Raw genomic sequence first — 12,740 nt, forward strand, 5'->3', positions numbered from 1 at the left:
ATGTATGCTTTAAAAAAAAGTAAGTAAATACTATATAATTTGCCCAAGTGCAACCAGCGATATTTAACTTGTTACCACAGGAACCAAATGTGGAAACCCGAGTTAGTACAGGATTTTGTATTTAGTCTGGTAAACATATTTGTTTTACGTGTCGTAAAACACTTTGTACTGTTGCAATTAGCCCTCTGCCTTCTTGTTCTGGGTAGGTCAGAAATCACAGCCGTCAGCAGGTTTTTCATCTTATTTATCAACCTCTCGAGAGTGCTTGATTCCACCACTATTAATTGTCATTAGTTTCACATGCTGTTCTAAAGAACTCCCTTCCATATGCAATTGGGGCTATTTTAATAGGAAATTGAGAAATATCTGATTTTTCCCCTTACTTTGTCATAGTCCAGAGCAACCAACTATCATTTGACCAGTAAAGCAACACAGCATGTGCAGCGGTTAGACACACAGACTCTAGAGTCAGGTGAATACACTGAATGTGACTGCTGGCCCCCTAACTTACAAACTGCTAGTACTGGGGAAAGTCACCTAAGCTTATGAAGACTCAGGGTGCAAGTATAAATTGCAAAGAAAACCAGCATCTTTCTTCACCTTTTCACTTTCTATTGCTGTTGTCTATACAACCTTTGTTAGTCAACTGAATAGGCCACATACTTGTTTGTTAAGAATATATTGATTGGCTTTTTAATAGAACGAATGTAGTAGACAGACCTAGGCATCAAAATCATATTGAGTTGTCGTACTTTTCAAGGCATATAATTTGGAAAAGAATATTGGATTAAGAAACACAAAAAATGATACACGAACTGTTTATATCAATTATATTTATTGCTGGAAACTTTATAGTTTAAAAAAAAATGTTTGGGATGTCCCTGGTGGTCCAGTGGTTAAGACTCTGAGCTTCCAATGCAGGGGGCATGGGTCTGATCCCTCGTGGGGAAACTAATTCCACATGCCACATGGTGTGGTCAAAAAATTTAAGAAAAAAATTTGTTTAATGTTTGAAAATAGGTTAACACAGGAAAAGATATTATCCACAAAGGTAAGAAGCAATCCAATCATTTACAAAGTGCTGCAAATCTGATAAAATTTATGTTGCTGATAACTCAAGAGTACTCTTAGATGAAAAGATACAAATCTGAAATACTCAAGAACAGAACAACTAAATGGCTTATAAAAATACCCAAAAGAGAACTCAGTTTTTGGCAACCTGGTCATTAAGAGAAGTGAACTTTAAGTAAACTTTCAGTGAGTTGATTTTAAGAGGTCTAGCCAAACATTAGAACCAAGAGTTTTGCCTCTCTGGCTCCCAGAACCTCAGAGTTTGGGAGCTGCAGTGGATAATCCTGGTTCCCTCTAAGAGGCAGCAGGTCCAGAGAGCCGAGCTACTTCTAATGAACCAAGTATAACAGTCACTAAGAAGAGAGTGTGTGTGCGCACACAAATGTATACTAGACATACAGACCAGAATCAGACCTTTAGAAAGTATTGGAACCCACCTGTATGTGCCTGTCACATGCTATAGCACAGTCTGTACACATGGAACGAAGGCCAGTTACCCCTACCATGGCAACTAGAGGGCTCCTCCTCCACATCCATTTGGGAATGTCTTTTTTTCTAAGAAAAAAAATATGTTTGGCTGTGCCAGGTCTTAACTGCGGCACATGTGATCTTTGATCATCACTGTGGCACATGGGATCTTTAGTTGCAGCACACAGGATCTTCAGCTGTGGCATGTCGGATCTAGTTCCCTGACCAGGGCTCGAACCCAGGCCCCCTGCGAGTCTTAGCCACTGGACCACTAGGGAAGTCCCCCATTTGGAATGTCTTGATCTTTGGGTCTCTGGCCATTGGGGCCCTCCCTAGGGGACTCTCCTGCCAGGCCGGCAGTGCCTTTCTTGCCTTGGCTGGCCTCAGAGGGGCCCACTGGCCAGAGGAATTTGTCAGTGGTGGTGTTGGCAGCAGTAGTGACTACATCTCAGATATAATTGGCAGGGGGCTGCCGGGCACTGAGCCTCTGCATGTGACAGCCGTGGCAGAGCAAGTGCCCATCTAGAGGGAAGCAGCAGCAGCCTTCCTCATCACTCAGCTGCATCCGGCAGTCCTAGGAAAGAAAGACACCTAGTTCAACTCAGCCCGGGCACCCTGGACATCTGGGGAGTCTGCCTTGTGCAGCACTGAACTCCCAGTGACTGGAAGAAAGTGGGTGGGGTTGGAGGGGATGAACACCCAGAGAAAACTGGGGAAATACCTCAACTGGACACCAGGTGTCGCTGCTACAGCAGAAATAATGAGACAGAATCCCATTTCCAGCTGTTAGCAGGAGTACCTAGGTTTAGGAGTCTTGACTCTGGTGATGCCTGATTTAGAAAGGACTAAAGGACCAGGCCCAGAGAGAGTGGCTGAAGGGCAAGAAAGAGACTGGAGATGGGCCTATACCCCTCCTACAGACAACAACAGTTTTCAGACTTCACTCCCCCAGCCCCATTCCAGCTCTGGGTGCCCTGGCCCCCAACACTGACCTCGCAGTGGTAGCATTCAAAGTGATAATCTCGGTCCATGGATATCACCCTCACGATGTCCTCACAGCCCTGAAATAATGCACACCCCCGTGGGCATGAAAGCAGCTTGACAAGCCGAGCTTCGCCCTCCCCACCTGGCCCCCTCCAAACGAAAGATCACACAGACCCTCTGTGCCTCCATCTGTAGCTTTTTTCTCTTTTGGCTGCACTACTGGGCACATTGTACATCTCCAGCCAGGGATCTATTGCACCTGAGCCGCTTGCAGTGGAAGCTCAGATTCCACTGGACCACCAAGGACATCACCGTTCTGTAGCTTTGAGATGGCCTTTGCAAACCCTACGGGAACTTTCCCCTTCCCCATCCTTGGCACCACCTCCAGAAGGGCGGTGTCCCCTCTTGAAGCCTCCCCTCTGTCTGGAGGCTCAGGCCTTACAGAGATGAAAGGGGCACACAGCGTAAGTAAGCTAAGCCGGGGACGAGGAGACCCTGCAGGGTCTGGGTCCTCACAGGTTTTTGGCATTTTTCCCGTGGCACACACAGTGTAAATCATGTCTGACCCCTTCCTAGCAGCCCTGAGGATTCTTCCCACCTTTTCCCGGCCCCTACATCTGGTGACCTTGACTTCAGAGAAAGTCTCCTTTTCTGGACTGGGAGAAAAGAGATGAAGCCTGGGCCCAGCGAGGCTGTTGGATAAGTCCAGGCCCGGATGTTGGGGTCAGGGTGATGACCCAGAGAGCAGAGTCACACGGGAATCTTTGAGGAGTGCATTCCTCAGCACCACCACCTCCCATGGGAGGCCAGGCAGCCAGTCCCCAGTCCCTTCCCAGAGGCGGCAGCCCTGGCTGCCCTGCAGGAGAACCCAGACACACTGACCTCTGAGGGGAGGATGGGTTGGCCACAGGCTGCACACTTAGGAGCGTAGCTTCTGTAAGGGAGAGGACAGAGGTGAGCCGAGGTGGGGGCTCCCCTAGCCGGGTTCCACACCGCACCCCGCAGGCCGGACTCACTTGTGGTAGTCGGTGACACAGTACACCTGGTTGGAGAAGTCCACGGTAAAGGGAATGCCATCCAGGCATTTGTTGCAAACGATGCATCGGAAGCAGCCAGGGTGGTAGGACTTTCCCATTGCCTGGAGGATCTGGTTCATGGGGTGGGTGGAGAATCAGTCTCTGCTCTTCAGCTACTGATGAGGCTCCTTGCTGCTCCCCCTAATCTCATCCAAGCCCCTGCTCTCCTCCCTCCGCTGTGGAACCCAGGAGGACCAAGCAGTATTAAAAATAGATACAGAAACCCTGAAAAACGTCTTTGGGAGCATCCAGGCCAGTGTTTCTCAGCCTTGGCTGCATATTAGGATCAGGCAGGGAGGTTTTTAAGCCCATCTCTGCCTGGGTCCCACCCAGAAGTATTCACCACAGTCTCTGGAGATGACCCAGCCCTGGTATTTTTTTCTCTTCCCTGGTGATCTACTAGGCTGCCAGGGTGGGGAACCACCAGGCAAACCAACTCCTCCTTACAGAAAAGAAAACTGAGCTTCAACTGATCTCAGCCAGTAGCAGAAAGGGGATTAAGACTCAGGACCCCACACTCCAGGCTCAGGCGGAGGGCGGGGCTGTGCCTGCAGAGTTAGGGAGGGGCTAGATGGCAGGCTGAGTAGTCCAGACTTGATCCCACAAGCAAAGAGAAGCCACTATAAACAGTTGTTTGGGCAAAGAATGGGATGCAAGTGATTGCTGATGGGTTTCTCCCCTCACTTTTTCTCAGGATCCATTTAGTTCCTGATTCCGCCCCTCAGCCCAGCAGCCTCACAGTCTCAGCTGAAGACACTTTGCTTACCTTCTCCAAAATCAAGTGACCACAGACACAGCATTTCTCAGCTGCCTCCTGAAACCCTGAAAACTGGGAAGAGAAGACCAAGGGAGGGCATTACAGGCTGAGAACAACCTGAGGAGTGGGACCCCAGCCGGCCACAGAGCAAGGCGTGGGAACCAATTCCAGACCCAGGGGACCTCTCACTCACCAGATAGTCTTCCTCACAGTACACAGAGCCATTGACGCTGTAGAAAGCCTTGCAGCGCAAAGTTCGCCCTAGAAGCAGCAGAGAAGACGCTGGAGTCTCTCCGGGGTCCAGACACAGGGCATCCCCGTGGCGGGGTCACTGCTGTCTGAAGCTTCGCGGTTCACTTAAACCTGGACTTCAGTGCTTGTCCTCCTAACCGCTGTCTGCCCCACGCCCCCATCTGATGCAATTCCCATTTGCTCTGGTCTCATTCCTGCCAACTCCCCACTCCTGTGCTGCTACTTCTCCAGCTCCCGCCTCCTCACCAGCTTCCTGTGCCCCTGCTTTCCACGAGTGCCTTCTTCCCCAGGGTCTGGGCTTCCTCGGGGAGCCACCTGGCAGAGCAAAGCCCACCACAGGTTGGGGATGAGGTTCAGGGGCTCGAACAAGATGCCATGTGATACATTCAAGCGCAGTCACGCTGTCATGGACTCTGCCCTCTGGGACCTTGCAACCCATGAGCCTCCACACAGCTCTCCTCTGGGCCCTCCCTGTCTCCCAGGGATAAGCTCCATGGAGGTCAGGACACACTGGGACTACCACTGGGGACAAAGTGCTTTGTTTGGGAGCAACGTTGGTCCCCTTTCCTGCCACACTGGACTGTTTCCCCAATTTTAGAGGGGCCCAGAGTCTCTGGGGTCACAGCAGCCCAGGATCTTCTGCAAGCAGACGAGGCAGGACGATTCCCCGTGAAACCAGCACCCAGGAACTGCTCCGGGGTGTCTAAATTATCAGGGATCAGGAGGAATGAGACGAGGGCGGAGAATGGGCAAGTTGCCCGTATCTGCCCTCCTCTCACTAGAATCTCCACTTCCAGCTCTCCCCAGTGGTTCAGAAAAGCTGATTTAGAAACTTGTGAGACACAAGGGAGTAGAAGGAGGGAAACAGACATTCCCAGAAGAGGCTCTATAAACAGAAGGACAAACAGACAGATGAACCTAAAGGGAGCCAGGCAGAGGCTGGGAGTGGCGCAGAAAGAAACGCTGAGGGCTGGAGTCAGACAGGCATAGATAGGAGATTAAAAGGTTCAGCAAAGGAACCAGAGTGGGTAAGGGCGGGGGTTGGGGGGTGGTAATGAGGGAGGTGAGGGAAGGGCTGGGGAGTTGAAGCCACTGGGAGCACCCCCCTCCAGGCGGGCCTCCTGAGCTAACAGCAGCGGGCATTCCTGGAGCGTGATGTCATCAGCTTGGCATGGCCTGGTGGCCTGCACTCCAGCGAGGTGGCTGAACTCTGACCAGCCAAGAGAAACCCCCCCCTTCTGCCCCCCACAGCTCCCCACTCCCCCAGCCCACCCCACCCTTCCCACATTCCAGTCTTTCACTGTCGCCCCAGGCAACTCGGCTGCCCAAGACCAAGCCCCACCAAGGCGAGGCCAGAGGGCTGGGAGGGAGTCCAGCTTGGGCAAGCAGGAAGGCAGAAGAAAGGAGGAACAGAGCAAAGGAAACAGGCAGAAGAGAGGGAGGGCTGATTCTGGCTAGAAAGCTGACCCAGGTAGCGCACAGAGTAGGGGAGCAGGAAAGAAGGCCAAGGCCAGACCAGCAATGCAGAGGCGCAAGCTCCGCTTTCCCGGGGCACTCATGCGTGTGGCCGTGCTCGAGGCCTCGGGCCCTGTCCAGAAGGTCTCTCTGGGGACTGCACTCACCACAGGAGCAGCAGACAAAGCACTGGGTGTGATAGAGGCTGTCCAAAGCCTGACAGGCGTTGCTCTGCCCATAGATGCCTTTGTTGCACTTGATACACGTGCCTGAGAGGAGAGAACAGCTTGTCAGCATCACATCCCACTCCCCCAGCTCAAACCCAGGCAGTCGCCATCTTTCCTGATGGCAGAAGACCACCAGCCACAACCTCCATTTGATGGGCTCCATTCTGGGAAGAACGAGTAAATGGGATGCAGCCAGGGCTTGGCTGGACAGACTTACTCTTGTTGACTGATTAATCAACAGACATTATCTGAACATCCATTTAGCGCCAAGCAAAAACACTGTGCCCAACACTGTGGAAAACTGGAGAAAGCCAAAGGTCCCCAGCTTTCAGATGCTGGTTTCTGTTGGGGAGAAAAAGCTAAAAAGGCAAGGTCTGATCCCTGGGGCACTATGTGGACAGAGATGCAAGTTCATAAGGCCCCAGCAGCAGCCTGGAAAAAATGTCCTAGTGAAAGGAGGCCAGGCCCAGAAAGCCTCTCCAGGACCTCAGTTTCCCCATCTGTAAAATGAACTGCTGTTCAGTTACAGAAAGAGATCTGCTCCATACCCCTAAGCCTCCAAAGATGGTGAGAAGGATGTGGCTCAGCAGAGGGCCCTGCGCAGACGGTACCATGTGAGTGTGACTCCTCTGGGTACGTGGCTACTTAGAATGCAGGGTGTGTTCCAAGGAATGAGGGTTGCAGAGGAAGGGGGTGGGGAGGGTAGCAGAACCCCTAATGTCTCCCTGTCATCTTCTATAATAGAAGAAACAAAGCTGAACTGCTCTTCCCCAACATCTCCCCTAAGATACATAACACCAGGCTCTGGCACCCGCCTTTCCTGGGTGTGTTCTTCCCTCCTTCCACTCCCCAATTCCAGGCCCATGAGTGAGGGCCAGGGCTTGTCTTTGGGGAGCAGATCCCAACCGGCCCGCCTCACCCCTCACCCTGCCCCACCTCTCCCCCTCGGCACACTGCCACACTCCTTGCCTGTTGGGGCCCATCCCAGTCTTTGCCCAGGGGCTTGGGAGCCCGTGCAGCAGCTGCAGCAACTGATGGGCCCAGGCCTGCCCTGCTCCCACCCACCCTCTGGCAGCTGGGCAAGGCTGGAGCCAAGGAAGAGGGCCCCTACTAGGTGCAGGAGTGGGAGGGTAGAGTTAGGTTGGGGGTTCTGTCAAGAGGAGGCAACCAGACCACTAGGGAGGCCCTTCCCTACCCACCCTCCGCAGGGAGGGGAGCTCTGCCCCAAGAGCATTGTGCCAGGGGGCCCTATTAGAGCCACTTTTGGGGGAAGCCTACAGACATTATGGGAAGATGAGAGCCAACTGCTCAGGCACGTCCGCCTCACCACCTCTAACCTAGCACATCCACCTCTAAGTTCTTCCTGCCATTTTTACAGCACTCTCTCCCAGCAACTTTCCTCCTTTTGCTTTGGATGGCTTAGCTGAGGAGACTTCTGTCCACCCATCAGCGGGTCTCCTGGCCTCAAAAGGAAACTGCTAAAAGGCTCCCTTAACTAAAGGGTTATCTGCTCTGGGGGCAAATAGGGAATGATTAGAGTTGAACTAAGCAGGGCCCTTTCAGCCTTTAGCCCCTGCTACTTCTGAACCTCCTCCCAGTCTTCCTTCCCTGGCTGGGGTCCTCTCCCTATTTACATTTCTAGCCAGAGTTCTAGAGCTTGGGGTCTACTTCAGGAACATGGATGGTGAGAAAGGTGAGAAGACGCTGGGAACACTGAACAGGCTCACAGACCTAGGTGTGAGCCCTCCACTTCTTTCTGTACTTCCTATCGAAACCAGATCAGCATTTTTTAATACAGTGGTGTCTGTGGGTCTTGGCTAAAAGATCATTCAAGATCGCAATACCCTCCCGCAGCTGAGACGTACAATAGTTAATATTTCTTGAAGTTAACTGCTGTGCAAGAGAGGCAGCAACCAGGTTTCTTTAGCGACAGAAAAGTAAGGATTCTGAGCAGGTTATGACCAAAACTCATGGCTAGGTTATTTCTGGCAGTTACACACGGTCGTCATCCATCCAGGGCCATCCAGGGGTGATGCCGTCCCGGGTGGTCAAGGCTTCTGCCCTGACTTCCGGAGGATGGGAAAAATAGAAGCTGACTCCACTGGGTCTGGACTTAAATGCCCACGCACGCACGGAGCCAGCAGGACTGGGGCCAGCCAGCAGCAGGGTCCCTGCTTTCCGTCCAGGGTTTTCTTCCTCCCCCCAGGCTCCATTTCCCCGACAGCGGCCACAGCTCCGCGCGTGTTAGGAAGCAGCTCCCCCACCCCCTACACCCCACCTCCGCCCAGCGTAGCGCGACCGGCCCCGCCCGCAGGCACCTGGAGCGCCCGGGCAGGAGCCGGCACGCACGCTGCCCGCCCGCCCCGCCCCCCCACCCTCGCATTCCCCGAATTCCTGCGGGCGGAGCCAGGGCCCGGGTGGGGGCGCGGCGCGCAGGAGCCTGCAGGGGCACGGCCGTCGAGGGGGGAGCATGAAGGGGGATGCTCTCACCGCCTCATTTGCCCCCCACCCCCCGCAAGGCCTCCTACCGCGAAAATACCCAGGCTCTAAAGCCTGAGGAACTGGGATTCACGAGATCATCGGGACGGAGGTGGGGAGGGGGAAGCGGTGAATTTAACAGAAATAAGATGCCCATGGTCCATTTGAAACCCACTGGGTATGGGAAATTCCTCTTGCTTCTTTCCTAGCCCCGCGTCTCTGCCTCCGACTTCCCAGCGTCAGCCGTCGGGGCAACGGGCAACCGAATGAGGCGACCGGTCCTTTCCGACCCTAACCACTTCTCTCACTCACCAAAGTAGTCCTCTCTGGACTCCGGCTCCCGTATCCGGGCCCGGGCGGCCTCTGGAACAAACGCACCCGGCGGCTCCTCGAGACCCGACGTCTCAAGCCCCGCGGATTCTCCGCGGACGCCGGCTTCTCGCCCACCTGTGCCCACCGTCAGGCGCAGCAACGCTGTTAGTTCATCCTGGTATCGGGCGCCCGCGGCGCAGTCCCCGTAGCCAGTCACCGAGTGTCGTCCGGGTTGCGCCCCTCTTCTCTCCAAGGGCCCTGTCGCTCCCACTCCGGCCCCGGCTAGAGCTCCCGGGCTGCCCAGGGCCGGGGGATACGAGTGGCGACTTTCCTGGCAGCCGAACCCCGAGGGCCGATGAGCGCACAGTCGGTCCAGGGCAGCGTGGAGCTCGGGGTAGGCGGACGGCACCCCTCCAGAGGAATAGCCCGCCGGAACCCCGGGCAGGGGTGGGCCAAACAGGCATGGCCCGGCAGGCAGGGGGCTTCCGTGGCGCTGGTCGTAGCCCATGCTGATGCCGCTGGTACGGTTGCTGCAGGGTCGGCTACCTCCGGCTCCACCAGCCCCCGCCCCGTCCAGCAGCAGACTGCCCCGGGGACTGGACGGCTTGCTCGCGTCGCTGGCTGAGCTACTGGCGAAACTGGAGCGGGGGCTTAGGGCTGGGGCCGTGGTCTCCAGCCGAAAGTCGGGGGGCAACGACTGAGGTAGAGGCAAGGCCCGGGAGGGAGGCGGTCCCCCCGGAAAGGAGCCTTCGTAGCGCGGCACCTCAAAGGAGCCGCGCGGGTTCCGCTCAGCGTCCAAGGGGCCTTGCTCCCGGGCTGGCTCCAACGGCTCATCCCCAGGTCCCCCAGCAGCTCCACGGGGCCCTGATTTCCTTGGTCCCCCCAGCCCACTCAGGCGTCCCTTGCCCGGCCCGGGGGTCCCATCAGACCCAGACCGGCTAGATTCACCCTTTCTGCGGCCGAACTTCGCGCTGCCGGAGTCCGAGAGTCTTAACTTCTCCAGCAGGCGACTGGCTTTCTCCCCTAAACGCTCCATGCCCTCGGGTCTGGGGCGTCCAGCCCCCTCCCCGTCCGGCACCCTGCAGCGTCTCGGCTGCCGCTTCTCTTTCCCTGCGGCCGGACTCCGGTTCCCGAGGGGCACAGGATAGGCACAGGGGTTTAGCGGGCGGTCCGGATGCCCGGCGCCAAGAATCCCGCAGCATCCCCCAGCGAGAGGGGTTTCGTCCCCCCGCGCATCAGGGGTTAAGCGGGGCTAGAAGGGCCTACGGCCGCGGCTGTCCCGTCCGCAGGTCTATCTGTTCACGCGTAGACTCGCCCGACAGCCCCCACTCTCCCCAGCCCCCGCCCCCCTCGCTCACACTCAGCACCGACTCAACTTCTCTCCCAAACTTTTGTCTGCCTGGCCGGATCTACTTTCCTGGAGGGCGGAGCGCCGAACGCGAGAGGAACAGGGGTGTCGGCGCAGGAATCCAGTGCACCGGTAAGGGGTGGGGGGGTGCCGGTGCTGGCGCTAAGTGTCCCGGAGCTGGAGATCCGCCGACTGGAGGCGAAAGGAGGGCGGGGGGCAGTTTAGGCAGTTGCTACTACATCACTCAAGAATTAGGACAGGAAAAAGTGGGTGAGGGGAGAGGAACTCTTTGTTCGCAGTTGGAATGCGCGGAGGGGCACGGTGGAATGTCGCGATGCGAGACCGAGCGACGCGAGGCTTGTTCTGCGCAAACACCGTGACTTTGTTCCTAGTGTGGGAACTGTGGGAGAGATGAGCAGGGACTGATACAGAAGTCCTGTCGTGAGATAGAGAGAGGGAAGAAAGGCAGACACATAGAGAGGTTCAGAGACGCGAGACGCGTAAGAGCCCAGCAAAGTGAGGAAGCTTATATAGAGAGGTGGTGGAAGACAGGTATGGAGAGGAGAAAACGACCAAAGGGGATCGTGAGTGGTGCGGGGATGGAAGGCTGGATAGACCTAGAAGGTGACAAATTCGCGCAAATCCAGCGAGAATGAGAGAAAAACAGATAAGCTGAGATAAAAAGACAGCTCTCTGAACCTAGAGCTCTGTAATGGGTGGGAAGGAGCCTTAGTGTGTGAAAAAGGAGAGGAAACGGCTGGGGACTAATCTCTCCCTTCAGGGTAGGACAGATAGAAGGATAGATAGACACCCCCTGGTGTTGGGAAATGAGATTTTTAGCAAATATAGCAAGTGACTGGGTATAGAAGGCCTGGTTTGAGGGTTAGCAAACACCCTTGGTTGACCCATAGGAGACTGGTGATCAAGAGTAAGTACTAACCTAAGGGGAAGAAGAAAAAAAAAGGTCATTTAGAGGCGATAGCAAGTGAAAATGATCAAGGTGGAAAAGGAAAAGAAGCTGATCTTGGAGGATCAAGAATAAGGAAAAGAGGAAGCCACGGCTGAAGCTGAATGTACCTAATTAAATATCAGCCAACTGATTTTGCCCAGACTAGCACATGGGGCGTAGGGGAGGGGAACGGAGAAAGAAATGACTCCTTTGTATTTAGATAGTAAATTAGTATGAAAATGATATGCAAACAAATCGTGCATATATTTTCATCTCAACATTTTGAACACCTTTTATAATCTTAGTGTAGCCTTAGGGAATGAAGAAAGAAAGGAGGTTAATATCTTTGGGGAAATCAATTTGGCACAAACTGTTAGGCTTCTTTGTCCTAGCTGTATTGTCTCCCTGACCTCATCTCTCCTGAAAAGCAGCCTGTTTCCCAGATCAGGCCTACAGCTTTTCTCTGATCCAGAGGAGAGTTTGCTCTCAGACTGGAAGCAGGGAGAAGGAAAGCATTAGTAAGGGAGCTATCAGGTTGCATCTAGAACCGGCCGTGAGCTACGTCTTCAGGATCAACCAGAAGGTTCTCCCTCCTCTCGTGTCTCCACATGGGAAAGGAGAAACTGGATTCTTCCTTCCAGTTACTTACATCCTCCAATATTTGTGAATTTCGTTCCTCTGGGATTAGAATGGGAGAGTAAATCTTATGAAAAGTTGACATGCCATTAAAGGAGGCCCATCCAGGAGTTGGTGGTGCAGCAATGGACAGAGTTGGGATCAACAACCTGTGTTTTCAGGGGATAACAGAAAGCAGACACAGATGGGGGAGGGTGTGGTGTGCTGACAGGGTATGCTCCAGTAGTGCTCATGACCTTGGAGTAGACACTCCATAGTCTGAGCTGGAGCTAGGAGCTCCACAGGCCCTGCTGTCCATGCCCTTAATTAAGCTCTGTATACACTGGTGATTCCCAAATCCACCTCTCTAGCCCAGACCTTCTTGGACTTAAAAAACTCAGCTGACGACTAGCATCTTCACTAGGTTGTCTCAAAGGCACACAACACTCTAAATTGACCTCACCTTCCCTGCCTCCCAAAACTGGCTCCTCCAGCATTTCCTGAGTGAATGATATCATTTTTTTTAACCACTTAGCTACTTACGCCAGAAACCTGAATATCAACCTTATGTCTTCCTCCCTTAACCTCAAACCCAACTGAATCCTATCACCATTTATCAATTCTGCTTCTGAAATATCTTTCAAATCTGTCCTTTCCTCATCGCTACTGTATGTATGTGTCTTATATCTCAGGCCACCATCTTTTCTCTCCTGGACCACTGCAAAAGTCTCCCTGCCTAGGCTTTCTC

The 12,740-nt window shown here is 54.0% G+C and overlaps 1 protein-coding gene across 1 annotated transcript; it reads right to left on the reverse strand.

The window, feature by feature from the left end:
* Window positions 996-10,450, reverse strand: AJUBA (ajuba LIM protein). Its single transcript, XM_018054580.1, has 8 exons — window positions 9,081-10,450; window positions 6,231-6,332; window positions 4,550-4,617; window positions 4,366-4,428; window positions 3,540-3,670; window positions 3,406-3,457; window positions 2,532-2,600; window positions 996-2,113 (listed from the first exon to the last, which is right to left on the reverse strand). Exons 1-8 carry the CDS (start codon window positions 10,114-10,116, stop codon window positions 1,988-1,990), a joined length of 1,647 nt encoding a protein of 548 aa, XP_017910069.1. The 5' UTR covers window positions 10,117-10,450; the 3' UTR covers window positions 996-1,987.

This window comes from Capra hircus, chromosome 10, assembly GCF_001704415.2.
Source record: "Capra hircus breed San Clemente chromosome 10, ASM170441v1, whole genome shotgun sequence".
Taxonomy (NCBI): Eukaryota; Metazoa; Chordata; class Mammalia; order Artiodactyla; family Bovidae; genus Capra; species Capra hircus.